The sequence below is a fragment of the Phyllobates terribilis genome, unplaced genomic scaffold (genome assembly GCF_046119375.1).
Source record: "Phyllobates terribilis strain yellow unplaced genomic scaffold, ASM4611937v1 Scaffold_9__5_contigs__length_417890890, whole genome shotgun sequence".
Classification (NCBI taxonomy): domain Eukaryota; kingdom Metazoa; phylum Chordata; class Amphibia; order Anura; family Dendrobatidae; genus Phyllobates; species Phyllobates terribilis.
The window spans coordinates 415,869,849-415,885,967 of record NW_027362769.1 but is presented as its reverse complement, the minus strand read 5'-3'; the positions used below and the strand labels follow the sequence as shown (position 1 = coordinate 415,885,967).

The window sequence follows — 16,119 nt, the reverse complement described above, 5'->3', positions numbered from 1 at the left end:
TCTCCAATACTGACCCCGGGGCTTGATGTCTGATAGACGTCTCTCCATTACTAACCCCAGGGCTTGATGTCTGATAGACCCCTCTCCATTACTAACCCCAGGGCTTGATGTCTGATAGACCCCTCTCCATTACTGACCCCGGGGCTTGATGTCTGATAGACGTCTCTCCATTACTAACCCCAGGGCTTGATGTCTGATACACCCCTCTCCATTACTAACCCCAGGGCTTGATGTCTGATAGACTCCTCTCCATTACTAACCCCAGGGCTTGATGTCTGATAGACTCCTCTCCATTACTAACCCCAGGGCTTGATCTCTGATAGACCCCTCTCCATTACTAACCCCAGGGCTTGATGTCTGATAGACCCCTCTCCATTACTAACCCCAGGGCTTGATGTCTGATAGACCCCTCTCCATTACTAACCCCAGGGCTTGATGTCTGATAGACCCCTCTCCATTACTGACCCCAGGGCTTGATGTCTGATAGACCCCTCTCCATTACTTACCCCAGGGCTTGATGTCTGATAGACTCCTCTCCATTACTAACCCCGGGGCTTGATGTCTGATAGACCCCTCTCCATTACTAACCCCATGGCTTGATGTCTGATAGACCCCTCTCCATTACTAATACCAGGGCTTGATGTCTGATAGACTCCTCTCCATTACTGACCCCGGGGCTTGATGTCTGATAGACCCCTCTCCATTACTAACCCCAGGGCTTGATGTCTGATAGACTCCTCTCCATTACTGACCCCGGGGCTTGATGTCTGATAGACCCCTCTCCATTACTAACCCCAGGGCTTGATGTCTGATAGACTCCTCTCCATTACTGACCCCGGGGCTTGATGTCTGATAGACCCCTCTCCATTACTGACCCCAGGGCTTGATGTCTGATAGACCCCTCTTCATTACTGACCCCAGGGCTTGATGTCTGATAGACCCCTCTCCATTACTGACCCCGGGGCTTGATGTCTGATAGACCCCTCTCCATTACTAACCCCAGGGCTTGATGTCTGATAGACTCCTCTCCATTACTAACCCCAGGGCTTGATGTCTGATAGACCCATCTCCATTACTGACCCCAGGGCTTGATGTCTGATAGACCCCCCTCCATTACTGACCCCGGGGCTTGATGTCTGATAGACTCCTCTCCATTACTAACCCCAGGGCTTGATGTCTGATAGACTCCTCTCCATTACTGACCCCAGGGCTTGATGTCTGATAGACTACTCTCCATTACTAACCCCAGGGCTTGATGTCTGATAGACCCCTCTCCATTACTGTCCCCAGGGCTTGATGTCTGATAGACCCATCTCCATTACTAACCCCAGGGCTTGATGTCTGATAGACTCCTCTCCATTACTAACCCCGGGGCTTGATGTCTGATAGACCCCTCTCCATTACTAACCCCAGGGCTTGATGTCTGATAGACCCCTCTCCATTACTAATACCAGGGCTTGATGTCTGATAGACTCCTCTCCATTACTGACCCCGGGGCTTGATGTCTGATAGACCCCTCTCCATTACTAACCCCAGGGCTTGATGTCTGATAGACTCCTCTCCATTACTGACCCCGGGGCTTGATGTCTGATAGACCCCTCTCCATTACTAACCCCAGGGCTTGATGTCTGATAGACTCCCCTCCATTACTAACCCCAGGGCTTGATGTCTGATAGACTCCTCTCCATTACTGACCCCGGGGCTTGATGTCTGATAGACCCCTCTCCATTACTGACCCCAGGGCTTGATGTCTGATAGACCCCTCTTCATTACTGACCCCAGGGCTTGATGTCTGATAGACCCCTCTCCATTACTGACCCCGGGGCTTGATGTCTGATAGACCCCTCTCCATTACTAACCCCAGGGCTTGATGTCTGATAGACTCCTCTCCATTACTAACCCCAGGGCTTGATGTCTGATAGACCCATCTCCATTACTGACCCCAGGGCTTGATGTCTGATAGACCCCCCTCCATTACTGACCCCGGGGCTTGATGTCTGATAGACTCCTCTCCATTACTAACCCCAGGGCTTGATGTCTGATAGACTCCTCTCCATTACTGACCCCAGGGCTTGATGTCTGATAGACTCCTCTCCATTACTAACCCCAGGGCTTGATGTCTGATAGACCCCTCTCCATTACTGTCCCCAGGGCTTGATGTCTGATAGACCCATCTCCATTACTAACCCCAGGGCTTGATGTCTGATAGACTCCTCTCCATTACTGACCCCAGGACTTGATGTCTGATAGACCTCTCTCCATTACTAACCCCGGGGCTTAATGTCTGATAGACCCCTCTCCATTACTGACCCCAGGGCTTGATGTCTGATAGACCCCTCTCCATTACTGACCCCAGGGCTTGATGTCTGATAGACGCCTCTCCATTACTAACCCCAGGGCTTGATGTCTGATAGACCTCTCTCCATTACTAACCCCAGGGCTTGATGTCTGATAAACCCCTCTCCATTACTGACCCCAGGGCTTGATGTCTGATAGACTCCTCTCCATTACTGACCCCAGGGCTTGATGTCTGATAGACTCCTCTCCATTACTGATCCCGGGGCTTGATGTCTGATAGACCCCTCTATATTGCTAACCCCAGGGCTTGATGTCTGATAGACCCCTCTCCATTACTGACCCCGGGGCTTGATGTCTGATAGACTCCTCTCCATTACTAACCCCAGGGCTTGATGTCTGATAGACTCCTCTCCATTACTGACCCCGGGGCTTGATGTCTGATAGACTCCTCTCCATTACTAGCCCCGGGGCTTGATGACTGATAGACTCCTCTCCATTACTAACCCCAGGGCTTGATGTCTGATAGACCCCTCTCCATTACTAACCCCAGGGCTTGATGTCTGATAGACCCCTCTAAATTGCTAACCCCAGGGCTTGATGTCTGATAGACTCCTCTCCATTACTGACCCCGGGGCTTGATGTCTGATAGACTCCTCTCCATTACTAGCCCCGGGGCTTGATGACTGATAGACGCCTCTCCATTACTAACCCCAGGGCTTGATGTCTGATAGACTCCTCTCCATTACTGACCCCAGGGCTTGATGTCTGATAGACCTCTCTCCATTACAGACCCCAGGGCTTGATGTCTGATACACCCCTCTCCATTACTAACCCCAGGGCTTGATGTCTGATAGACCCCTCTCCATTACTGACCACAGGGCTTGATGTCTGATAGACTCCTCTCCATTACTAACCCCAGGGCTTGATGTCTGATAGACCCCTCTCCATTACTGACCCCGGGGCTTGATGTCTGATAGACCCATCTCCATTACTAACCCCAGGGCTTGATGTCTGATAGACCTCTCTCCATTACTGACCCCAGGGCTTGATGTCTGATAGACTCCTCTCCACTACTAAACCCAGGGCTTGATGTCTGATAGACTCCTCTCCATTACTGACCCCAGGGCTTGATGTCTGATAGACCCATCTCCACTACTAACCCCAGGGCTTGATGTCTGATAGACTTCTCTCCATTACTGACCCCAGGGCTTGATGTCTGATAGACCCCTCTCCATTACTGACCCCAGGGCTTGATGTCTGATAGACTCCTCTCCATTACTGACCCCAGAGCTTGATGTCTGATAGACTCCTCTCCATTACTAACCCCAGGGCTTGATGTCTGATAGACCCCTCTCCATTACTGACCCCAGGGCTTGATGTCTGATAGACCCTTCTCCATTACTGACCCCGGGGCTTGATGTCTGATAGACTCCCCTCCATTACTAACCCCAGGGCTTGATGTCTGATAGACTCCTCTCCATTACTAACCCCAGGGCTTGATGTCTGATAGACCCCTCTCCATTACTGACCCCGGGGCTTGATGTCTGATAGACCCATCCCCATTACTAACCCCAGGGCTTGATGTCTGATAGACCTCTCTCCATTACTGACCCCAGGGCTTGATGTCTGATAGACTCCTCTCCATTACTAACCCCAGGGCTTGATGTCTGATAGACTCCTCTCCATTACTGACCCCAGGGCTTGATGTCTGATAGACCCATCCCCATTACTAACCCCAGGGCTTGATGTCTGATAGACCTCTCTCCATTACTGACCCCAGGGCTTGATGTCTGATAGACCCCTCTCCATTACTGACCCCAGGGCTTGATGTCTGATAGACTCCTCTCCATTACTGACCCCAGGGCTTGATGTCTGATAGACTCCTCTCCATTACTGACCCCAGGGCTTGATGTCTGATAGACCTATCTCCATTACTGACTCCGGAGCTTGATGTCTGATAGACCTTTCTCCATTACTGACTCCGGAGCTTGATGTCAGCTGACATTACAAAGCTGACATCAAACCAACAAATATTACCCCACCTGCAAGTGGGAAGAGCCGGGCAAAGTGCCAGATCTAGCACATCTAATTGATGCACATTTTCTGGGGTGGCTGCGGACTGCCATATTTAGGCTGGGGAGGGTCAATATCCATGGCCCCTTCCCAGACTGAGAATACCAGCCCCAGCTGCCTGCTTTAGCTTGGCTGGTTGTCAAAAAAGAGGGGGACACCACACTGTTTTTTTTAATTATTTATTTCAATAATTTTAAAAAACTGTGTTCGGACCCCTCTATTTTTGATAACCAGCCAAGATATAGCGCTGGTTAGCAAGAATAGAGGGAACCCCACGCCATTCTTTACATTTTATTTATTTATTGCACAGGTGCCGGCTGATGAATACTCTCATCAGTTTATGCCTGCTCTCGCTGCTATCAGCGAGACCAGGTGGACGATGATGAGAGTAGTAGTAGTAGTAGTGGTGGCTGCTGACAGGATCTTATCATGTATATCAGTATACAGGGAGCTCCCCCTAGTGGTGGCTGCAGACAGAATCTTATCATGTATCTCTGTATACAGGGAGCTCCTCCTAGTGGTGGCTGCAGACAGGATCTTATCATGTATCTCTGTATACAGGGAACTCCCCCTAGTGGTGGCTGCAGACAGATTCTTATCATGTATCTTCGTATACAGGGAGCTCCCCCTAGTGGTGGCTGCAGACAGGATCTTATCATGTATCTCTGTATACAGGGAGCTCCCCCTAGTGGTGGCTGCAGATAGAATCTTATCATGTATCTCTGTATACAGGGAGCTCCCCCTAGTGGTGGCTGCAGACAGAATCGTATCATGTATCTCTGTATACAGCGAGCTCCCCCTAGTGGTGGCTGCAGACAGAATCGTATCATGTATCTCTGTATACAGGGAGCTCCTCCTAGTGGTGGCTGCAGACAGAACCTTTTCATGTATCTGTATACAGGGAGCTTCCCCTAGTGGTGGCTGCAGATAGGATCTTAATATGTATCTCTGTATACAGGGAGCTCCCCCTAGTGGTGGCTGCAGGAGTATCTTATTATGTATCTCTGAATACAGGGAGCTCCTCCTAGTGGTGGCTGCAGACAGGATCTTATCATGTATCTCTGAATACAGGGAGCTCCTCCTAGTGGTGGCTGCAGAGAGGATCTTATCATCTATCTCTGTATACAGGGAGCTCCCCCTAGTGGTGGCTGCAGACAGGATCTTAATATGTATCGCTGTATACAGGGAGCTCCACCTAGTGGTGGCTGCAGGCAGTATCTTATCATGTATCTCTGTATACAGGGAGCTCCCACTAGTGGTGGCTGCAGACAGGATCTTATCATGTATCTCTGTATACAGGGAGCTCCCCCTATTGGTGGCTGCAGGCAGGATCTTATCATGTATCTCTGTATACAGGGAGCTCCTCCTGGTGGTGGCTGCAGACAGAATCTTATCATGTATCTCTGTATACAGGGAGCTCCCCCTAGTGGTGGCTGCAGACAGAACCTTTTCATGTATCTCTGTATACAGGGAGCTCCACCTAGTGGTGGCTGCAGACAGAACCTTTTCATGTCTCTGTATACAGGGAGCTCCCCCTAGTGGTAGCTGCAGACACGATTTTATCATGTATCTCTGTATACAGGGAGCTCCCCCTAGTGGTGGCTGCAGAAAGGATCTTAATATGTATCTGTTACGGATCCGGGTGGTGGAACCTCTGTGCTGCGATGCAAGGAGTGACCAGAGGGGCGTAACTAGGTATCAACTCGGACTGACCAAGGTCGTACGGCGGCTCAATCGACTCCGTGACCAGGGAAGGACCGAGCAGAGGGACCAGGTGCTACTCTGGGCCAGACCTTGTATGTGAGCAGGTGACTCCCACGGGTCAGAAGGCAGGGACCGACCGGTACAGCAGATGAGCACGGCAGGCAGGCTGGCAGTTGATCCGGGTAGACGGACTGGCAGACACGGCAGGGAACAAGCAGGAGCTTCCAGGTAGGCTGGCTGGTAGGCACAGCAGGTAACAGGCAGGAGCTTCCAGGTAAGCAAGCGGGTTGGCAGGCATGGCAGATGCTTCCAGGTAAGCAGGCGGGCTGAGCCCATAGACAGACTGGCGTACTGAACAGTAGACAGACTGTCGGGCAGGACTGGTAGTCAGGCTGGCGGGCAGGACTGGTAGTCAGTCTGGCGGGCAGGACTGGTAGTCAGGCAGGCTGCGGGACCTGAGGGCTGAAGCAGAGGTAAGTACACAATGCTACAACTTTGCACAGCCACCTCCATTTTGGAGGAGGTGCCCTATATACGGGAGGTCCTCCGGCTATTGGCCGGGGACTCCTTAGGACAACGCGCGTGGCCTCTTTAAGAGGGAGGGAGTGCGCGCGCGCCCTAAGCACAGTGCCCGGGAAGCTGCGCGCGCCGGCAGCCGCAGCAGCAGGAGAGCCGGAGGACCCCGGGCGGGGAGCGCGGTGGTAAGAGGGATGGCATCTCTGCCTGTCAGGAGGCAGAGACGCCGATACTACAGTATCTCTGTATATAGGGAGCTCCCCCTAGTGGTGGCTGCAGACAGGATCTTAATATGTATCACTGTATACAGGGAGCTCCCCCTAGTGATGGCTGCAGACAGGATCTTATCATGTATGTCTGAATACAGGGAGCTCCTCCTAGTGGTGGCTGCAGACAGAACCTTTTCATATATCTCTATACAGGGAGCTCCCCCTAGTGGTGGCTGCAGACAGGATCTTATCATGTATCTCTGAATACAGGGAGCTCCTCCTAGTGGTGGCTGCAGACAGGATCTTATCATGTATCTCTGTATACAGGACGCTCCCCCTAGTGGTGGCTGCAGACAGGATCTTATCATGTATCTCTGTATACAGGGAGCTCCCCCTAGTGGTGGCTGCAGACTGGATCTCATCATGTATCTGTATACAGGGAGCTCACCCTAGTGGTGGCTGCAGACAGAATCTTATCATGTATCTTTGTGTACAAGGAGCTCCCCCTAGTGGTGGCTGCAGACAGGATCTTATCATGTATCTCTGTGTACAGGGAGCTCCCCCTAGTGGAGGCTGAAGACAGGCTCTTATGTATCTCTGTATACAGGGAGCTCCCCCTAGTGGTGGCTGCAGACAGGATCTTATCATGTATCTCTGTATACAGGAAGCTCCCCCTAGTGGTGGCTGCAGACAGAATCTTATCATGTATCTCTGCATACAGGGAGCTCTCCCTAGTGGTGGCTGCAGACAGGATCTTATCATGTATCTCTGTATACAGGAAGCTCCCCCTAGTGGTGGCTGCAGACAGAATCTTATCATGTATCTCTGTATACAGGGAGCTCCCCCTAGTGGTGGCTGTAGACAGGATCTTATCATGTATCTCTGCATACAGGGAGCTCCCCCTAGTGGTAGCTGCAGACAGGATCTTATTATGTATCTCTGTATACAGGGAGCTCCCCTAGTGGTGGCTGCAGACAGGATCTTATCATGTATCTCTGAATACAAGGAGCTCCCCCTAGTGGTGGCTGCAGACAGAATCGTATCATGTATCTCTGTATACAGGGAGCTCCCCCTAGTGGTGGCTGCAGACAGAATCGTATCATGTATCTCTGTATACAGGGAGCTCCTCCTAGTGGTGGCTACAGACAGAACCTTTTCATGTATCTGTATACAGGGAGCTTCCCCTAGTGGTGGCTGTAGACAGGATCTTATCATGTATCTCTGCATACAGGGAGCTCCCCCTAGTGGTAGCTGCAGACAGGATCTTATTATGTATCTCTGTATACAGGGAGCTCCCCTAGTGGTGGCTGCAGACAGGATCTTATCATGTATCTCTGTATACAAGGAGCTCCCCCTAGTTGTGGCCACAGACAGAATCGTATCATGTATCTCTGTATACAGGGAGCTCCCCCTAGTGGTGGCTGCAGACAGAATCTTATCATGTATCTCTGTATACAGGGAGCTCCCCCTAGTGGTGGCTGCAGACAGAATCTTATCATGTATCTCTGTATACAGGGAGCTCCCCTTTGTGGTGTCTACAGACAAAATCATATCATGTATTTCTGTATACATGGATCTCCCCCTAGTGGTGGCTGCAGACAGGATCTTATCATGTATCTCTGTATACAGGGAGCTCCCCCTAGTGGTGGCTGCAGACAGAATCTTATCATGTATCTCTGTATACAGGGAGCTCCCCTTTGTGGTGTCTACAGACAAAATCATATCATGTATTTCTGTATACATGGATCTCCCCCCAGTGGTGGCTGCAGACAGGATCTTATCATGTATCTCTGCATACAGGGAGCCCCCCCTAGTGGTGGCTGCAGACAGGATCTTATCATGTATTTCTGTATACAAGAAACTCCCCCTAGTGGTGGCTGCAGACAGAATCTTATCATGTATCTCTACATACAGGGAGCTCTCCCTAGTGGTGGCTGCAGACAGGATCTTATCATGTATCTCTGTATACAGGAAGCTCCCCCTAGTGGTGGCTGCAGACAGAATCTTATCATGTATCTCTGTATACAGGGAGCTCCCCCTAGTGGTGGCTGCAGACAGGATCTTATCATGTATCTCTGTATACAGGGAACTCCCCCTAGTGGTGGCTGCAGACAGATTCTTATCATGTATCTCTGTATACAGGGAGCTCCCCCTAGTGGTGGCTGCAGACAGGATCTTATCATGTATCTCTGTATACAGGGAGCCCCCCCTAGTGGTGGCTGCAGACAGAATCTTATCATGTATCTCTGTATACAGGGAGCTCCCCCTAGTGGTGGCTACAGACAGAATCGTATCATGTATCTCTGTATACAGGGAGCTCCCCCTAGTGGTGGCTGCAGACAGAATCGTATCATGTATCTCTGTATACAGGGAGCTCCTCCTAGTGGTGGCTACAGACAGAACCTTTTCATGTATCTGTATACAGGGAGCTTCCCCTAGTGGTGGCTGTAGACAGGATCTTATCATGTATCTCTGCATACAGGGAGCTCCCCCTAGTGGTAGCTGCAGACAGGATCTTATTATGTATCTCTGTATACAGGGAGCTCCCCTAGTGGTGGCTGCAGACAGGATCTTATCATGTATCTCTGTATACAAGGAGCTCCCCCTAGTGGTGGCTGCAGACAGAATCGTATCATGTATCTCTGTATACAGGGAGCTCCCCCTAGTGGTGGCTGCAGACAGAATCATATCATGTATTTCTGTATACATGGATCTCCCCCTAGTGGTGGCTGCAGACAGGATCTTATCATGTATCTCTGCATACAGGGAGCCCCCCCTAGTGGTGGCTGCAGACAGGATCTTATCATGTATTTCTGTATACAAGAAACTCCCCCTAGTGGTGGCTGCAGACAGAATCTTATCATGTATCTCTGTATACAGGGTGCTCCTGTATCTTTGTATACAGGGAGCTCCCTTTAGCGGTGTCTGCAGACAGGGTCTTATGTATCTTTGTATACAGGGAGCTTCCCCTAGTGGTGGCTGCAGACAGAATCTTATCATGTATCTCTGTATACAGGGAGTTCCCCTTAGTGGTGGCTGCTGCCAGTATCTTTTCATGTATCTCTGTATATAGGGAGCTCCCCCTAGTGGTGGCTGCAGACAGGATCTTATCATGTATCTCTGTATATAGGGAGCTCCCCCTAGTGGTGGCTGCAGACAGACATCTCCCTGCTTTGATAAATATATTATGAAATTAATCTGCATGTCAGGGTTTCTCAGCAAGGACACCAGGGAGACCACATAATATCTCACTGTTGCCGTTACTCTGTCAGGATTTCTTCAGGATTGAGTAGGGATTCGCGAGCACACGATCCCAGCTACTCACTACGTAGCTATCGACAAGCGAGCAGAAAGCGTATGGCGCCACACCTCCTGATTCCAACGCATGGAATATGTGTATACACCCCGTATTGTTACTGCCAGCTTCACGATAGCCCAATTAATATTATTCGCTGCCACCACCGACCAAATGTGAAATATATTACAGGCCTGGTCGGACGCCTGCTTTCTGATAGCATATATGGCTTCGGGGGAGGGAACGATTACAGGACAAGAGAAACAGAATTATTAAATTTTAGATTTAATTCAAAAGGGAGGCAGTGTTATGAAAAATATACAAGAATTTTACAAAGGGGACAATACAATATGCAGTTACACAAAATAATAAGGATTAAAGAAGAAACTTACTATACTATCGCAGAGACGATTCAATATAGCTGGAAGGAAGCGCTCCAGATTTGACAGTTACCAAACGGCATCCATTGCTTATAATAAATATATACTTCCAGCAATGAATACTCATCCATCCTCCGTGGATTCTTTTATGCCTAAGGGGAGACCTATCCACACAGCCCTGGGATGACATCACGGGGCTGGTCTCCAGCCTTCATATTTTTATTAGAATATCTGGCTTTTGTGATAACTCATCGTTGGTTGCTCACAGAAGCCCAGAAGTAATACAATTTTTTCCGTTATGAATTTACCTTCCTTTAGAGACCACACATCACATAGTTGCGTTCTGCTATTGTTTTACTTTTGCGCCACAGCCCCCTGGTGGGGCCTACAGCGACAGGAAAATATCCATATGGTTCCTTAGCTAACCCTGCCACTAAAAAATGGGCCCCATTATTATCGGAATTATGGACCTTCCAATATTCCATATTTCGGGTCGGCTCTGGCCTGGCTGCCAGACCTCTATTAAATTCCCTTTGATGTCCTGGGAATAAAGTTTCCTCAGCTAGATGTAAATTGTCGCAGGTCTATGTCAGGGGAACCACACTAATTGGGTTTGTAGCACTTTTCTTTGTGCTAGCATTTGTTTACAAGCCTCTTCTGCAGTGTGGGCTAATTTGCATAGGAGCAGATGGTCCAGGTGTCAGCTCTTGGTCCTTTGACAAATGGTATAGGGGAGGGGGATGAAGAGGGGTTTCAGGGAAAGAGAGAAATCCTTAATATTTTTTGTTAATATCTCCATGACACTGTAGATAATTCTGAAATTAAATAAAGGACATTGTGGAATTCTAATGCCATTTCTGGATAACCCTGATCAGGTCCACGCAGCACTTGTCCTTACCCACCATGTGTTTGGCTGTTTCAGATGACGTTGCCTGCATTGTGCCATCTGAATGCCAGAGGATCTGTGGTGCAGAGATTGGTTGCACAAACATTGCTTATCCAAAGCTGGTTGTAGAGCTGATGCCGAGAGGTTGGTACATAATCTCTTTTCTACCACAAGATCCATGAATTTGCCATAAAATCGATGTTTCAGTAAAGCTGCCACCACTGCCCAGATGTCAGATGATCCCAGCTCTGGATCCACATGCTCAGCCACATTCACACTTCACAGAGGCAGGAAATATACAAGAGGAGAAATGACGTAAATGGGACAAGTCTTGAGTCCAGTTCTCTGGATCTTTTCTAACTTCATTCATTCTAATAATCCGTGGAGGTCCCGCCACCAAAAATAAAAGGTTTTACTCAATGATTTGAGAGAAAATATCAGAGCATCAGTAGAATCCCCCACAGCCTAGCGATGGGTCCCCAACAAAGACCTTCCGTCTGCTCCTCTTCCTCTTGCGCGGTCTGACACTGTCTCCATTCTGCCGGTCAGGGCTCCGGGGACTGATGCTTGCCGTGATGCTGGCGGCTCTCATGAGCAGTCTCGCCTCCATCTTTAACAGCAGTGGTACCCTGTTCACCATGGACGTCTGGAGGAAGATTAGGCCGCAGGCTGCAGAGAAAGAGCTGCTCCTGGTGGGGAGGTATGAGCCGTCATCAGTTATTGGGGCAGGAGAATATTGGTGGTCAGTGTCACCTCTACAGCTTCTCTCTCAGGGTGTGGACAGTCTGCCTCGTGGCTTTCAGCATTGCATGGATTCCAGTCGTCCAGGCTGCACAAGGAGGACAATTGTTTGATTATATACAGTCCGTTGCGAGTTTCCTGGCACCGCCAATCTCTGCTGTCTTCTTCCTGGCGCTGTTTGTGAAGAGAGTCAATGAACCAGTAAGTTCACGTAACCAGTAAGTTCACGTCTTCGTAGAGAAAATGACAACTACATGACCCTTCACCTGAGCGCTCATCTATATCTCACACCTCCCCCATACACTCCTACGTCACCTGATACATATATATATATATATATATAACCCTACCCATCCAACGTTATACATAACCTGTCACAGGTATGAGGGAAGTACACACCTCCTTGATTTCTCTCATTTTACATATTTGGTTATAAACTCCTGATTCTTAGAACTTCTTAAAATTCAGTCAATTCAACCACATGACAAATTAACTGTGTTACCAGAAATAGGCCTAAATGCAGCAGTGTGTGAAAAACTAAGTACACCCCATGATGAAATTGCTAGTAGAAGTACCTTTAGCAGTAATAACTCTGACTTTATCTTTTTCTCCCATGGTTCTGGAGACTTTTGGCGAAGTCTTCTTTACACGGAGGCTTGTCGGCTCTCATTCCTGTACCACTCTTATAAGGTCCCACCACAGCATTGCCATTGGGGTGAGGTCTGGACTGGGACTCGGCCATTGCATTACGATTCTTTGCCTGTTCATCCATTCTGATGTAGATTTGCTGCTCTGGTTGGGATCATTGTCCAGTTATATGACTCAGTTTCAGTCAATTTTCAGCTTTTGGGTAGATAGCCTCACATTAGACTCCAAAAAGCCTTGGTATTTAGAGCAGTTCATCATTAGCTCATTAAAGGGTTATTCCCATCTCCAAGATCCTATCCCAATATGTACAGTGGGGAAAATAAGTATTTAATCCACTGCCGATTTTGCAAGTTTTCCCACCTACAAAGAATGGAAAGGTCTGTAATCTTTATCGTAGGTTTCTATTGTGTTCAGGTCTGGAGACTGGCTAGGCCACTCCAGGGCCTTGAAATGCTTCTTTCATATCCCACTCCTTAGTTGCCCAGGCTGTGTGTTTCAGGTCATTGTCATGCTGGAATCCCCAGCCACGATCCATCTTCAATGCTCTTACTGAGGGAAGGAGGCGAGGCCCAAGCGCTGCTGGAGGGATGATCCCCAGCTTCCCTCACTATAGTAGCCTGGCAAAGCCCCTAACGGATCTCACTAAAAAGAAGCAGCCCTCTGCAGTCGATTGGACAAATGACTGTGAGACGGCCTTCTGGGTGCTGAAAACTGCCCTTTCTAGCTCCCCGGTACTACTGGCAGCAGACTTCACACGGCCGTTTGTAGTGCAGACCAACGCCAGCGACTTTGGCCTCAGTGCGGTGCTCAGCCAGGTCGACACTACGTGCCATGAACACCCCGTTTTGTACCTGAGCCGGAAGCTCCTGCCGAGTGAGGTGGCCTATTCTACGATGGAGAAGGAATGTCTGGCAATTGTGTGGGCCCTGCAGCCATACTTGTACGGATGCCAATTCACCATGGAAACAGACCACAATCTCCTCAGCTGGTTACACACTGTGCCTTGAACGAATGGGAGGTTGCTGCACTGGAGCCTCGCGCTCCAGCAGTAACACTTTGCCATTTGCCACAGAAAGGGCCGCGAGCTTGGCAATGCCGACTGCTTATCCCGACAAGGGGAAGTTGCGTATGGGCGCGTGGGGGAACACCGAATGGTGCTTCCCCCTAGCGCCCTCTAAAGGGGGGAGGTGTGAAGAATATTCTAGAATAATCACATGTTGCCTGGTTGTCAGGTCTTATAGAGGTCTCCAGGCACAGTGTAATCCGACCCGTAACTGTAAGAGAGGAGGGAGGGGGGCTTCAGTATGAGTGTCTCTCTGCAGCTGTGAGCTGAGCTGACAGGAAGGACCCCCTGTAGTGATCCCTAACATGTGCTCTTTTGTTAAGGTACTATATTTCAATACCGAGTTGTGGAAGAACTATACGTCCCAGCTCTTCACAAAATGGATTTTCTAGCTCAGGGGGAGATAGCGAATGCCAGACTGCATCCCAGCCCAATCTAGCGTGTAGGGACTAGGAGATACACGCCCCAGCCTTTTGGAAACCCCTAGGACCCCTGTGTTTGGTCTCCACGCGTAGCATGGGCCAGCTGGATCCGATGACTCCAGAACCGGCTCCCTAGTAGCATCCAGTAAGGAGGTATAGCCCATCTTAGTTTTTGGGAATCTGTAGCTGGGAGGGAACCAGGGTGGAGGCTTGGGCTTGAGCAGGGGGCAGTAGGGGGAGTGACCCAGGAAGTTTAAAGGTCTTTGTAGCTTGAGCCCAGAGGTATTTGTTCCTGGGGAGGTTGTAACATCAAGACGTGGGGGACAAGTCCATCAACCAAGAGAAGGCCCAAAAACCTCCCCATGTGGCTGCCCATCCCCCGAGCCAGACCTTCCAACTATCTGGTAATTGACTTTAAGATCTGTTTATACTTGTTGTACCATGCTTTTGTATTTGTAACTCTGCCCACTGTATAAGTATAACCATTATGTATATAGTAGATTGTTTAGTGTGCCCCTAGACGATTAAATATATAATTTAACCTTGGGCTGTTCTTTTATCTCGATCCACGAAACTTACGACTGTTGTTCGGTCCAACCAACACGCTACCGGGCTGGTTTCTAGCCCGATATAAGTCTGTTATATCAAATAGAGACTGGTGGCAGCTCTACCAGGCTGACAAGGCTCTGCTTCACTGGAGTAGTGAAAGAGCATCTCAGCCTGTCAGGGGTGTGAGTGAGTGTGGGGTCACGTCAGTGACTGAGTGGACCACCTTTTCTTGCTCCTTGGTGCCTCTCTGTACCCATGTGGACAGGAGGTGACTGTGTAGGACTGTACCAATCTGACCTTACGCGTCCTTGAGGGGGTTTCGGAACGTCACGTTGGTAGAAAGGGTAGATCCGTATCACGTGCTCCATCTGGCGTAGAGTGACGTCAGGCAGGTAGCGAGGTGTGGATCCATCACAAGAAGTGGCAACAGCGAGATTCTGCGGGGTCCCCCTGGTGCCGTTTCTTCACAGTTCTATGTTATCGATTTTATTCTATTAATCTGACCACATAACCTTCTCCCATGCCTCCTCTGGATCATCCAGATGGTCACTGGCAAACTTCAAACGGGCCTGGACATGTGCTGGTGAGCAGGGGGACCTTGTACGCCCTTCAGGATTTTAATCCATAACGGCGTAGTGTGTTACTAACCGTAATGTTTGAGACTGTGGTCCCACCTCTCTTCAGGTCATTGACCAGGTCCTCCCTTGTAGTTCTGGGCTGATTCCTGACCTTTCCCATAATTATCCTTATCCCACGAGGCGAGACCTTTCATGGACCCCAGATAGAGGAAGATTGACGTCACCTTGTGTTTCTCCCGTTTTCTAATAATTGTGCCAACAGTTGTTGCCTTCTCACCAAACCGCTTGCCTATTGCCTTGTAGCCCATCCCAACCTTGTGCAGGTCTATAATTTTGTCCCCGGTGTCCTTAGACAGCTCTTTGGTCTTGGCCATGGTGGAGAGGTTGGAGTGTGATTGAGTGTGTGGACAGGTGTCTTCTATACAGGTAACGAGTTCAAACAGGTGCAATTAATCCAGGTAATGAGTGCAGAGTAGGAGGCTTCTTACAGAAAAACTGACAGGTCTGTGAGAGGCAGAATTCTTGCTGGTTGGTCGGTGATCAAATACTTATTTCATGTAATAAAATGGAAATTAATTATGTAACAATCCTACAATGGGATTTTCTGGTTATTATTCTTAGATTCTGTCTCTCACAGGTGAAGTGACCGACGATAAAAATTACAGATTTCTCCATTCTCTGTAGGGCGAAAATGTGCAAAAGCGGCAGTGTATCAAATACTTATTTTCCCCGCTGTAGTAGGTGTAATAATAATATT

General features: G+C 49.2%; 1 protein-coding gene across 1 annotated transcript in view; it reads left to right on the top strand.

Annotated features, from left to right (window-relative positions):
• SLC5A2 (solute carrier family 5 member 2) overlaps positions 1-16,119 on the top strand; it is a 143,362-nt gene that overhangs the window by 93,116 nt on the left and 34,127 nt on the right. Inside the window, exons 10-12 of the mRNA XM_073649068.1 lie at positions 11,398-11,505; positions 11,911-12,061; positions 12,135-12,303. Of these exons, the coding sequence (XP_073505169.1) occupies positions 11,398-11,505; positions 11,911-12,061; positions 12,135-12,303 (428 nt within the window). The remainder of the gene's footprint in view (positions 1-11,397; positions 11,506-11,910; positions 12,062-12,134; positions 12,304-16,119) is intronic.